General features: G+C 56.5%; 7 protein-coding genes across 7 annotated transcripts; 4 read left to right on the top strand and 3 right to left on the bottom strand.

Annotated features, from left to right (window-relative positions):
- Positions 1-6: 6 nt before the first annotated feature.
- Positions 7-792, top strand: BDY17DRAFT_254533 (ribosome biogenesis protein nsa2; the record flags this gene model as incomplete). The annotated part of the gene is made up of 1 exon (XM_033731441.1): positions 7-792. One exon carries the CDS (start codon positions 7-9, stop codon positions 790-792), a length of 786 nt encoding a protein of 261 aa, XP_033587672.1.
- A 2,738-nt stretch (positions 793-3,530) lies between these two features.
- BDY17DRAFT_253728 (uncharacterized protein) lies at positions 3,531-5,361 on the top strand (the record flags this gene model as incomplete). The annotated part of the gene is made up of 2 exons (XM_033731369.1): positions 3,531-4,105; positions 4,161-5,361. 2 exons carry the CDS (start codon positions 3,531-3,533, stop codon positions 5,359-5,361), a joined length of 1,776 nt encoding a protein of 591 aa, XP_033587671.1.
- A 270-nt stretch (positions 5,362-5,631) lies between these two features.
- Positions 5,632-7,569, bottom strand: BDY17DRAFT_300701 (uncharacterized protein). Its single transcript, XM_033734108.1, has 3 exons — positions 6,217-7,569; positions 6,095-6,159; positions 5,632-6,041 (listed from the first exon to the last, which is right to left on the bottom strand). The coding sequence occupies exons 1-3, from the start codon at positions 7,291-7,293 to the stop codon at positions 6,002-6,004; spliced, it is 1,182 nt and encodes a 393-aa protein (XP_033587670.1). The 5' UTR covers positions 7,294-7,569; the 3' UTR covers positions 5,632-6,001.
- On the top strand, positions 7,403-7,895 carry BDY17DRAFT_182793 (uncharacterized protein). The gene has a single exon (XM_033729924.1). It carries the CDS (start codon positions 7,512-7,514, stop codon positions 7,770-7,772), a length of 261 nt encoding a protein of 86 aa, XP_033587669.1. The 5' UTR covers positions 7,403-7,511; the 3' UTR covers positions 7,773-7,895.
- Positions 7,896-7,985: 90 nt separating this feature from the next.
- On the top strand, positions 7,986-9,168 carry BDY17DRAFT_182781 (uncharacterized protein). The gene is made up of 5 exons (XM_033729923.1): positions 7,986-8,323; positions 8,381-8,447; positions 8,501-8,538; positions 8,593-8,695; positions 8,756-9,168. The coding sequence occupies exons 1-5, from the start codon at positions 8,089-8,091 to the stop codon at positions 8,964-8,966; spliced, it is 654 nt and encodes a 217-aa protein (XP_033587668.1). The 5' UTR covers positions 7,986-8,088; the 3' UTR covers positions 8,967-9,168.
- A 1,327-nt stretch (positions 9,169-10,495) lies between these two features.
- BDY17DRAFT_300692 (uncharacterized protein) lies at positions 10,496-10,961 on the bottom strand. The gene has a single exon (XM_033734107.1). The coding sequence runs from the start codon at positions 10,766-10,768 to the stop codon at positions 10,568-10,570; it is 201 nt and encodes a 66-aa protein (XP_033587667.1). The 5' UTR covers positions 10,769-10,961; the 3' UTR covers positions 10,496-10,567.
- Positions 10,958-12,643, bottom strand: BDY17DRAFT_300689 (uncharacterized protein). Its single transcript, XM_033734106.1, has 4 exons — positions 12,051-12,643; positions 11,885-11,999; positions 11,784-11,824; positions 10,958-11,690 (listed from the first exon to the last, which is right to left on the bottom strand). Exons 1-4 carry the CDS (start codon positions 12,571-12,573, stop codon positions 11,122-11,124), a joined length of 1,248 nt encoding a protein of 415 aa, XP_033587666.1. The 5' UTR covers positions 12,574-12,643; the 3' UTR covers positions 10,958-11,121.
- Positions 12,644-12,744: the final 101 nt, after the last annotated feature.

The following is a 12,744-nucleotide window of genomic DNA, read 5'->3' as shown; positions in this document are numbered from 1 at the left end:
GCCACCATGCCTCAAAACGAGTACATCGAGCGCTTCACAAAGCAGCACGGTAAACGACTCGACCACGACGAACGAGTGCGGAAACGGACCGCCCGCGAAGCCCACAATGCATCGAACAAGTCTCAGAACCTGCGCGGCCTACGAGCCAAACTCTACCAGCAAAAGCGGCACAAGGAGAAGATCCAGATGAAGAAGGCGATCAAGCAGCAGGAAGAAAAGAACGTCAAGTCCTCCGAAGATGCACAGCCTTCCAGCACTCCGCTGCCCAGCTATTTGCTGGACCGCAGCAATGTCACGAATGCCAAAGCGCTGAGTTCGGCGATCAAGAATAAGCGGGCGGAGAAGGCGGCCAAGTTTGCCGTGCCGTTGCCCAAAGTGCGTGGTATCAGTGAGGCGGAGATGTTCAAGGTGGTGAAGACGGGCAAGAAGACGGCGAAGAAGAGCTGGAAACGGATGATCACCAAGCCGACGTTTGTCGGGCCGGACTTCACTCGCCGGCCGGTGAAGTACGAGCGTTTCATCCGGCCTATGGGTCTGCGGTACAAGAAAGCGAATGTCACGCATCCCGAGTTGGGGGTGACGGTGCAATTGCCGATCATCTCGGTCAAGAAGAATCCGCAAAACCCCATGTACACCCAGCTGGGCGTGCTGACAAAGGGCACGATTATCGAGGTCAATGTTTCGGAGTTGGGGTTGGTGACGGCGGGTGGCAAGGTGGTTTGGGGCAGATGGGCGCAAATCACGAACAATTGTGAGAACGACGGTTGCGTTAATGCGGTTCTGTTGGTGTGAGGGAAGGCGGCGATGGATTGAAAACTTTTTCATTTCTGCTCTGCATATATCAGAGCTGCTGCACCGAGGTGCAGAGGCCAGACGAAAGCTCCATGAACAATCCTCAGGGCCGTGGCATTATGCCGAACACCTACGACATCGGTTACCGTCGTCAGCTTCGCAATGCCAGGATGCGACGTACACCGAAGAGGAATGGCGATATCGGCAGCACCGACTGTCCCAACGAGTGGAGTCCGGTTCATTCACCACAACCACCAAAGCTCGACCGAGTCAGGGGAGCAGGGCAGGGCAGTGGGGGCTAGTCAGCGGTTCCTGCCAGGCTATGATGAGAACAGGAGCCTCAGCATCGCAGCCGATTGGCACGATTACTAGCCAAGTCGTATTACGCAGCGTGATAGCGATTGATAGATATTGCATAGACGAATCCCGTCCAGATCGGCACGATCCATTCATTCTCGATCTTGATGCCAGTCTCACGGTTGAGGGTACAGAGATCGTCAAATGTCGTCCAATCGGGCGACTGGTTGCAGAGAAGTCATGAGATGCAAAGCGTGCAGTCCCTCATTATCGTGTCTCGTGGAGATCAGCAGCTTATGATCTTCTTGCTTTTGAGATCTTGCGTTACACCAAAGTCTGAATTTCATGGAAGATTGGCTGATCGGGAACGCTGCCCAATGATGCATCCCTCGCAGTCTCCGATCGACTTGATCTTGACTATCCTCTGGACAAGGTCACGATGATGTCTTTCGCTAGTGGCTTCACGCGTTTCACACGCACTGGTCAAGGCTGTGACAGCTTCACGTGCGCTGATTGGCCATCAAGACCGCATTCACTTGCGCGACGAAACACAAGCCTTGACTCGCCCGCTCCATACCTTGGGCACCGAGACGAGCGTCCGCCGATCGTGCACGCAAGCAACAAAAGCCACGAGATCCAAGCCGGGCGTGTGCACACGTGCAACCCAAACCACGAGGCACTGTTACACAGCATGTTCCCTCTTATACGCATTAGGGCAAAGGTCCGATTGGCCGAGGGGCAGAACTGCAACCCAATGATCAGTTGGAGTCGTGGTGCACGAGCATGTGACTTCCGGGTTGTGTGCCCAAACGTGCGGCCATCGGCCATTCATCTAAGGCGAAGGGCTGCAGACCAATCCGGCCGTCCTAACTAGATCATTGTGCCGATTCGGGAGGATGTTTGGATCCGACGGAGTGGAAGCACAGAATGTTTTGCAGGGCGTACATGGCCTCGTGATGCAGAGCAGATATCACCAGGCTCGAGATATAAGAGCGGGAGAGGCAGAGCCGGGGGGAAAGGTCATGGTTGCTTGCGTCTGAGTACGAGAGGACGACTGCTGTGGCCGGCGACTCTGCGAATCCTCGGAATTGTACGACTCGAACGACGGCACTGGGCTTCATGCGATACACAGTCGAGACGCAGGTTGCGTGAAGAGGATTGGATGTAGAGAGGGAGGAGGATGATTGATGGGGCTTGGCGACTCCACCGGTTAAGGTTGGGGTTTTAGGGTTGAGACACGGACGGCAGGGCGGGCAGGACCGTTGACACCGTTTCACTCCGACCCAGCAATTGAATCCCAGTGAATATTGACGACACCTCCTACAGTATCATGCCAGATTCAATGCTGCCGTGGCGATGGTGACTATGGTCCAGATGGTTCGGGCTGTATCACGCGCTTCCGGCGCGCTCATGTCAACAGCTGCCTCGGCCGTTCCACACGTCACGCGTTTCAAGTGGGGAGCGGGCACGACGAACCATAGGTAGGGCGAGTGTTACGAGAGAAACGGGCGTGCCTCAAGATGCAAAGACACCAACAGTGGGCCAGCCATCAACTCCCGATGCCACCCCGCTCCACCACCTGTCGTCTCGGAATCCCGAGCCATTTTGACAGGCGTGTGGCCCCTTCCTCCCCACCGCGCAGGGTCGACGGCCGCATGCGCGCACGGGATGGCGCGAGGCTAATGCAGAGCAATGCACTCGTACCCGATTGTGAAGGCTCCCGAATGGGAAGGCCTCTGCTTCGTCCACTCCGCCATTCGCCTGCTTCTCCTTCACCCATTTCGCACCCTTCAAACCCCTCTCCTCATTTCCCTCATCTTTCTGCGCCTCGGAGCCTGCTTTCCCTTTCTCGATGCCCAAAACATGCAAGGCTATCTATAGCGCTGCTCCTCCTCGTCCTGCTCATCCCTTTCCTTCCTTCATTAACCCCGCCGACACTCTTTGACTACTTCATTACCCAACTTCTACTTCGTGTCGCCCGAGTCTTCTCCTTCTGTTCGTCCATCACCCCAAGCTATCGCCTTTAATTACGATCTTCATGTTGCTGCATTTAATGCGCATGCACCGCGATTTTCGGCAGTGTTGGGTCTGACGCCGGGAACCGTCAGCGACTTGCCGAGCGCCCGCGGCACTCACCGCTCCCCCCGTCTTTGATCCATATCCCAGCCATGGCATACCCCAATGCCGCTTTTGCGTACCAACCGCTACATCCCGACGCCTCTTTTGACTACCAGCCATCACACTTCTTCACGGAACATGGGGCAGACGTCGACAACACCTCTCCATCCGCTTCCGACGCGATGCAAGAGCCCGGCATCACGCACGTGCGCAAAGGCGGCACGTATGTGACGACGCATGGCATCCTGTCTCCTACTACTCCTCACCATCCTCATCACTGGGCGGGTCAATTCGTCGGTGCACCGTCGACTGAGCCTGGAAGCATGCCTTACCCCTACCATGACGAGCAGCACGCCTTCAGTCACCACCCAGCACATCAAGTGCCGCCTCCATATGGACACCTGACGCACCAGGCGCCTGTCGCCTATGAGCGCAACCCTGCTCTTCGTCCTACAACGAGTCGCATCGACTTCGACCAAGTCCCGCTCGCTCTCATCTTCGACGGCGCGCACTACACCCACGCGCGCAGCGACAGCGCTCGTGGAAGCTTCAGCCAAGCATCCCATCCTCCGATGCTGGAGACTTCAGAGGATGGCGGGGTTCCACCAGCTCAACTCCAGACACCTATGTCGCCTCACACGCACGAGGAGTGGATGGCGCTTCCGGGGCTGCAATCGAAGAACTCTGCGCAGTCCAGGCGCATGAGAGGGCCCACTCCTTCCAGGACGGCTATTGAGCTGCAAAGGGCCGGTGGGGTGCGCAAGAAGAATGCGAGAATCGACATTCCCAATGAGCGCAACATCGATGCTATTGAGAGGTTACTGGAAACCGAGAATGATGAAGACACCATCAAGGAACTCAAGCAACAGAAGCGACTACTTCGCAATCGCGAAGCAGCGTGAGTGATTCATCCGTGCATCGGTCTTTGTATTTAGGCTAACGCGCAAGTCTAGGCTCGCCTCGCGCCAGCGAAAGAAGAAACACACCGAAGAGCTCGAAGTGCAGCAAAAGAACCATAACCAGACGATCGAGTCTCTGCAGACACACGCTTACAATGTGGAGGCTCGGTACGAGCAGATGCGGCGCAGCAACCACCACCTCACCCAACAACTAAGCGAAGCACAAAGAATGATCGATGCGCTGGAAGAGGAGAAGAGAGAGATGGCAATGAGGCACACAGAGGAGACATCGAATCTGCGCAAGCGACTGAACGCCTTCACCGAGCATGCGCGCGCCGAGTACGCCGCGCCTGCAATGTCGGCTGTGGCTAGCAGTACGGGCTTCACCGACTTCAACACGGAAATGGGAGCCTTGAATATGGAAGCGTCTCACTGGGACAACCTGCTTCTTGGCGCAGACCTGCACAACGAGTCGCTGGATACGATCGACTTCGACGCGGGGATGGGAGGGGTCGCACAACCGTTGCCGCTCACGACGACAGCACCCTCCCAACCCGGAGCAGCCACTTCCTCGTCCGAAACAAACGTCACCTCAGGCCTGCTGTTCTTCCTCCTCCTCTGCGGCGCCTTCGTCGCCTCCCGGCCCCCAAACTCGCACATCCCAGACCTCCCTCGCGTGCCCGCGGACATTCGCGCCGCCGCACCCCAAGTGCTCAATAACTTGCTTTCCGAGAGCCATCCGTCGCTAACACAGCAACCCCACGCGTTGGAAGGCCTCGAGCCCCGTCCCTCCAATGCACTACTCAACAACCCGCGCCCTAGCCGCCTAGACGACCTCCACCAACACCTCACAAACCCCACGCGACACCAACAACTCGACGCCACCTTCGCCCTCACACCCTCGCAGTACGCCTCGATAACAAACATCAACGACGGCCCCTCCCTCTTCCCCCACAACGCCGACATCGTCGAGTCCCCAACAACCGCCCCTGCCACGCAGCACAGACGTCGCCCCCTAGCCGAAACGCTCGCGGGGAGTGCTCTGCCAAACGAGCAAGCGCAGCTTCCTGCTAGCGGTACGAGCAAAGCGGAAGTCTACACTCGCAGTCTGCTGTGGGACCGCATCCCGGCGGATGTGGTGAAGCAGTTCCGCGAACTGGTGAGGGCTACACATGCGCTTGAGGCGAGGGAGGAGGTGTTGTTGCGGGGACATGAAGGACGGCGGAGTGATGATGGACTTCATGATGATGAATGACGAATAATGAATGCCTGACACGGCGTGTCTTTCTTTGGACGAATGATTTGATGAGTGTGCCTGGGTGATGAATTCATGATTGCTGATGATGGATTGATTCGGGATGAATGATGAGATATGGATGCGCTGTTTTCTTTTGAACACTACCGCGCCCCGACGGCGACGAGGATAGGCACGAGCAGTTTTTTCTTTGATGATGTTACGGATGAACGAGCGCGAGCATGTTTCATACTGCATGGTGGAATGATGGGATGGATGAACGGACGCCTCACTGGCATATCACGAACTTTTGTCAATAACGATCTAATCTAGTTCCTTCCTGCTTGTCGATTTCTCCTCATGAGCTCGTCGGGCCATTGTCTGCTTTCAATGGAGATCTATCGGGCTTGTCCAGTCCGGTAATCTATTCGACGAAATTCGGAAGTCTCCAGGACATGCCGGCGGCTTTCCAAGCGGGCAATGAGTCGTTTCCAACGTACCATCGCTGATGGTCCACAAATATGAGTTGTGGCTTCTAGTGGTGCTCGCTTTCCCCAATGTTGGATGCCAGGCGAGTGGTCTTCGTCTAAGCTGGTCGTGGAGTGGCGCAGTCGTTTAAGTGGAATGGGAGGTCATTTTCTAGGTTCGCCTCTGTTTGTGTTCACTTCGGCTTGGGATTGGCGTATTTGTCTTTCCAGATCCTAGATTGAATGTTAGTAAAAGGAAAATGGTGGGTGTGAGGAGGAGCATGCACCATGAGTTGCCCACAGTCTTGTGTCCCTTTTCCTCGGCGATTCGAAGGTACTTTGCTGCCGTGAACTGTAGAATCCTTAGTCTCCGAAGCACACCGAATTGACGAAAGGAGGAACGGCATACCTTATCCTTCCCGCCCCCAAAGCCCTCCAAATAACACCAAGCCACCTCCTCCATCGCATCCGTATCCCCCAAATTCGCCGCCGTCTCGTAGTAATTCCTCGCGGCAACGGCATCCACCTTGACTCCCCATCCGTAACGGAAGCAATTCGCCAACTCATATATAGCCAGCACCAGCTCGCCTTTCGCGGCGCCGCCCTTCTTCATCCCACTCTGCTCCAGCGCGGCGGACTCGACGGAAGCAGAGTTGGAAGCGGCGAGGGAGAGGTAGTGGATTGCTTTTGCGGGGTTGGGCTCGGTGCCCCAGCCGTGGCGCAGGGCGAGGCCGTAGAGCACTTGGGCTAGGGCGTTGTTGGTTGTGGCTGGGTCTGCGAGGCGGGAGAACATGGCTGTGGAGGCGGCGAGCTCGCCGGTTTCGTGCAGGCGGATGGCTTCTTGGATGGTTTCGTCGGTGTGCTGGGATGTGATGCTGGGGCTGTGGCTTCTGGCGGGCGAGGGTTGGCGGTGTGTGGGGGAGGCGCCAATGAGGGGGTTGGATCGTGCGAGAATTGTCGCGCGCTTTTCCCATTGTGCTTCGCGCTGCTCGTTGTTGGCTTTTTCATCTTGGGCGTCGCCTGCCTGGGAACTTCCTGGTCTTGTGGGTTCTATGGCCGCCGGCGCATCGGGAAGGTCGGTGGGGAGATTGGAGCTCGACTCTGCCGACGGGCTGCGAGAATGCCGGCGGAAACGATGGGAGAGCCTCTTCTCTGACTTGGGAGGAGTGGTGGGCAGCGTAGACTCCGGCTCGTCTATCGCCGCGACCTCCTTGGTGGTGTCTTCATTTCTGGACTTTCGAAAGGAGAAGCGGTTCTTGTTGTCCCTCGTTCTCTTGCTCTTGCCTGCACCCGCATCTTGTGGAGGGTCGTCGTGGTCAGAATAGCTGGGAATCTCAATCAACTCCTCCGCATCGGTGGTGCTTCGGATGAATTTAAATTCGCGGGCATCGGGGGTGGTGCTCGTTTGCGACGACGAGGCTGCGGCCTTGCTCTGCTCCACTTCGATCTTCTCTTTCTTCCGCAGCAGGTCGCGAAGTCCAGGCATGGTGGGATACACGGTAGCGATGCTGGGTTAATGGACGCTAGGAGAACATGTCAAGAATGTAAGTGGCATACATGTATCAGGAAGCAACGAAAAGGCAGGGATAAGGAAAACCTGCAGAAGGCTTGGGGCTGAGGAGACGCATCATCAGCCAAGAGCTGGCAGAGGAGTCAGTCTGGGGTTGTAAGGAAGACGTCAGGCCATTGGCGCCGAGCCCGACCATGCAAGCCGTAAAGCTTAATCGAACCAGCAATGCATTGAACTCCTTGTATTGTTCGGTGCACAGTGCGATGAAGAACACGATGCAAGCTGATGATGAATGCAGCGAGGAGAGCACAAGAAGCAGGGGCCAAATGGAAATGTCACGTGCGGCAGCCTTCCATCATCCCGCCGTCCACCCCTCATCAACCACATCCGTGTCGAACCACCCCGTGCCGCTAGCGAAAACGGACACGGGCATGCCGCGGACATGTTTGGTCTGACCCCTGGATATCCGTGAAGGTTTCGAGCTTGTTCACGCTCCCACCCCGGAACTCGACGAGAGTGGAGTATAGAGGCGGCGAAAGCACGGCTAGGAGAGTCGCCAACCATGGCTCGGCAATAAAGTCACCCCAAAACGGCCGCTGCCTTTTACAATGTATTTACGGCGGATCCAGTCGCATCTCGAGTGGTCCTGGAGTGCTTACCAAGGGTGTATCTTGCCATTAGGTCTACATATAACCACCTCCCTCCACGGCTGCCGGGAAACTGGCCACCACTTCCGCACACTACACTCGCTGCACCGCTTCTACGCACATCATGTTGTCTCGGCTCCTTTGTGCGCTGCTGCTGGCCCTGCTTGCCGCCCCAAGCCACGTCTTCTCCTTCTCCTGCGGCGCAACAACGAGCCACAAGTCCTGCACCACAGAATGGGCAAAGACCAAGTGCTGGAATGTCGAGACCGTTGCATCCCCCCATTCCATTGTCACATCCAAGTCTATAGTAACGGTAACGGAGTCTCCAACTACGACGGTTACCCCTGCGCCCGTCACCGGTACGTACCGTTGTGTTGTCGTCGGTGCGGTAGGAGGCTAATCCGACTTGCCCGTAGTTGACTTCTTTACTACGACGAGCGTAAGCGGCAGCACTACCACGGCCACCGTTACGTCTACGACTACGTATTCCGCATCTCTACCACCTACCGTCTAACCCAGATCTAATGCGTAGTTAGGACGATTATATTCAAATACTTCACTTCTCCTCCTACTAGTAAGTATTAGAGGTGAAGGACTCGTAACGCAGCTCTGGGCTAATCGAGCAAAGCTACGACTGTTTGCGAGAACCTCAATACGCCTCCGCCTAAGCGCGAGGAAGCGACGCATAAAGGGGGCAGACACGCCTGGCCCTCTCGAGTGATATGCCACATGTCAGTGCCCTACAATGCTACCGGAGATGGGGATTCAAATGCATTAACAGCGTCGCATAGTACGGGAACGACAGACGTATGCGATACGACGACGACGACGGCGCCGACGAAAACGGTAACCGCCGCCGCGTCTGCCATCGACACGACCGAGACCGTTACGACTACGATTCAGATCACCAGGACTGCAACCTCTCTGATCACCGACTCATCCACCTATCCTCTTCCCGTCGGAGGGACGATCATCACCATATCAACTACCTGCGCTACTTGATCGTGGTAGGATGCCGACTTAGAGTCCGGTCGATCTGGCGCCGCATACCGAAAAAGTCCCCTTGAAGCGGAAGGGGAGATGGGTGCACTTGTGTAGACTACTGGATTGCTTGCTTCTTGTTTTCCTTTCTTGCTTCTGTCGAGTACAGGATTAATACACATCGATGCCTCGCACCATCGCACTACCGCACATAACTTCTTGCTAGGGCACGTTGCTGCAATCGAAAAACCATGCCGCTTCCTTTTCGCTATGCAATGGCGCGGAAAGTTTGGGATTGGCCGACGTCGGGCAGCAGACACCCTTTCCAGGCCATTAAAGCTTAACTTGACTGGACCTCTCCGTCGCTGCACTCTCCTAACCCATCAGTGCACGACCACGGACGCTGTCAAGAGAGCACGAGCCAGATGCCAACGTCCCGTCAGGCAGCAGCCTCCTACAAATCTCCCCGTCCGCCCACCTCGCTAATAATAACCAAGGCAGCAAATCAACCCCCTCCACATCGGATCCACTGCCAGTGGCGCAACGAGACACATGGATCCCACGTTTGGTCTCCTATGTATCACAGCAGGGTCCGAGCGTGTGCACGCTCGCACCGCGGGGTACAACCCAACGGTGAAGGAGCAGGAGTCTGGCTAAAATAAGGCTACGCGAGCATGAACCCTAACTCGGCAATAAAGTTCACGACCCTGGGCCTGGACGTTGACCTCCTGCAATATGTTATTTACGGTGCGACCCAGTCGCCATTCCCAGTGGTCCTGGAGCGCCGACCATGGATGTATCATTGCTGTTTACCAAGTATTCTAATACATAAGTAGCACCAGGACCCTCGAAGTCCTCTCTCAACATTGACCCAGCTTCTACACGCGATTCTCGATCACTCCCAGATTCCAACCCGTCTATCTCTCCAGCTTCTACGCGCATCATGTTGTCCCGGTTCCTGTGTGCGCTGCTGCTGGCCTTGTTTGCCGTCCCTGGTTACGCCTTCTCCTGCGGCGCGGCCATCACTCACAAATCCTGCGTCACCGACTACGTAACGACCAAGGTCTCGCACGTCACGACCATCACGTCTTCCCACGCTGTCGCGACGTCCAAATCCACAATCACCAAAACGGTCACGCCGAGGACAACCGTCACTCCCGCTCCGGTCACTGGTATGTACTGTGTTACTTTTTGACCAACGACAGCATGCTAACTCCGACCTCCCCCTAGTCGACTCCACAGTCACATCGACCAAGCGCACCACAACGGTATCCACCGTCACCACGACCAAGTACGTCGCATCTCCACCCAAGCAATCCAATCGGATCTAACGTGCGGCCAGGACCTTCACAAGCATCACAACCCTCTACTCCGGCACTGAAAGTAAGTCTAACAATCCAATCCCCCAACAAGCTCCGCGCTCACCAAGCAAAGCCGTGACCGAATGCACCACAACCATCCCCACCACCACCACCGCCACCGCTCCCGCAACCACCACATCCCCCACCCACAGCAAGCGCGAAGAAGCAGCGCGCATAAGCGGCGAACACCCCTCCAAAGTGATCTGCCACGTGTAAGTGACCCCCGCCGCAACCCAAAAGCGTCATTCGCTCAACTCGCCACTAACCCCACCCCTCGCCCAGCACGGAAACGACAGACGTATGCACGACCAAAACGACGACCGCGCCGACGAAAACGCTGACCGCGCGGACCCCCACCGTCGCCGTGACGAAGACGGCTACCACCACTGTCCAGGTCGTTCGCACGCATACCACCACCGCGTCGTTCACTACCACTTTGCCGTTTAATGTTCCGAGCGCCATCACTACGGTCTATAGCTGCACCACTTCAAAGTAGAGATGTGGGTTGGGTGGATGGAGTCGGGTTGACGGGGTGTTTCTGGGCTCTGTAAAGTAGACTTCGACCAGTAGATGAACGGGAGGGACGACCGACAGAGGGATTAGTTGTATGTATCATTCAGTAGAGAGGAAGATGGCACTCGAGGAAATACTAGGGAATCTTCTTTCACATTTTCTTCTCATATCTTGCTTCTATCGAGTCTTCTCATAGTACACGTCGCTGCAATCGACAGACAATACCGCTTCTTTCTCGCTATGCAATGAAGGAGTTCGCAGGGGGACGGAAAAGAAACCAGTGGACGACACCGAACAGCATCTCAAGCCTCGGAGAAAGAAATGAAATCCTGCTGCTGGCTGAGCGCATGATCGGCATCATCCGCCCCCGCCATGAACGTCTCGGCGTCATCAGAGTCAATGTCGTCGACGCCCATCTGATCGTCGTGCTCGTCTTCGTCACTCGACACATCAGACTGCTCCTCCGAGCCCGTCTTCGCCAGGCGCGCAGCGGCTTTGCGCATGGCGCCGGCGTGGTCCGGGTGAGGCATCGTGCACTTTTTGTTGGCGCACTTGCCATGATTGACATGGTCGGCGCAGACGAAGAGGTGGCGCTTGGCGCACTCTTCGCCTAGCGGGCAGTAGTGGAGGGTCGAAAAGGTACGGCACACGGGGGCAGAGTCAGAGACGTGCACGTGGGGGTAGGGGCATGTATTGTTTGTACAGTTGCCACGGAGGAAATGGGTGCAGGCGGGGACACGGTGGTAGGTGGGCTCATGTGAGAGGTCGCAGGCGTCACCAGCTGGACATGATCCCTTGAGGAAGGTCTTGCACATGGCGACTTTGTTGGGGTCGTGCGAGAACTTGCAGGAGGGGCCGAACGGGCAGGTTCCTGAGGATAAGTTAGCGCCAGATTGGGTGTTTTGCCAGCCTCGAAAAGATTTCAACTGGGCCACGTGTGGAAGGTGGAGGATGCGTTGGGTACCATGTTTCGTAAATTGCTCGCAGGGGGCCGGGTTCTTGGATCTAGATGGAATGTAGGTTAATTGTGCCCATCTGGCATAGATGGCGGGTGCGTCGGCGTACTTGATCAGCTCTCGGATCGCGTTGGTCCGGACGAGATTGCCGGTTTTTGTTCTGCAGAAGTCGACGTTTGCGATCGTGATCCGCTTGGGAGTAGGTCTGTTGTCAGTGGTCGCATCTGTGTCGTTTAGTCGATTGTCGCGTGCGTTGGTAGATGTTGGGCACGCACCGTGGATACGCATGAGCTTGCTGCCGTCGTCGCGGAGTTGGAACCGGATGCCGTCGACAACGAGTTCACGGTGTTCCGAGGTGGCAGAGACGTTGGCATGCTGCATCAGCGCCCTACGCTCTCTGCGGTCGATCTTCTGCCTCTTCGAAACACGCGCATTATCGTTGTACTGTTGCAATCGCTTGAGTTCGCGGTCGTACGTGTCCTTGTTCATGAGCTGTTGCCTTCCAGGAGCACGCGCCGACACAAACGCCTCAGATGAATCTGCTGCCCCTGGGATGGCAGTACGAGGAGGGGATGCCTGTGAGCCGTTGAGGACAAGCGTGCGGTTTTGGTGGGGCGGCGGGCGGATAGGTCTGGCGGAGGGATACGGCGAGTATCTGTAGGCAGGTGGGTGAGGGGCGTGGAGGCGGCGAGCTGGATCGGGAGTGGTGAGGGACGGTTGGTGCTGCTGTTGTTTATGCTTGTTAATCGAGCCGGCGAGGGCTGCGATTTTGGCCTGGAGCTCTGCGTCTTGCACCATGCTGTCAGTCCGTCGCCGCGTGCGGCGCAGGAGGTGGTAACGTGGCGGACGAGGAGGAATGTGGTGGAAGTAAAGCAAGAAGAGCGAAGCGCGTATGGACGATGCGTCAAAAGTCACATTTAATGACGGCCCGTGCGCGCGTGTAAAAGCGGTGGGATTGCACGTGTCAAA

Source organism: Neohortaea acidophila (assembly GCF_010093505.1).
Source record: "Neohortaea acidophila strain CBS 113389 unplaced genomic scaffold BDY17scaffold_8, whole genome shotgun sequence".
Taxonomy (NCBI): domain Eukaryota; kingdom Fungi; phylum Ascomycota; class Dothideomycetes; order Mycosphaerellales; family Teratosphaeriaceae; genus Neohortaea; species Neohortaea acidophila.
This window is presented reverse-complemented; position numbering and strand designations above follow the sequence as displayed.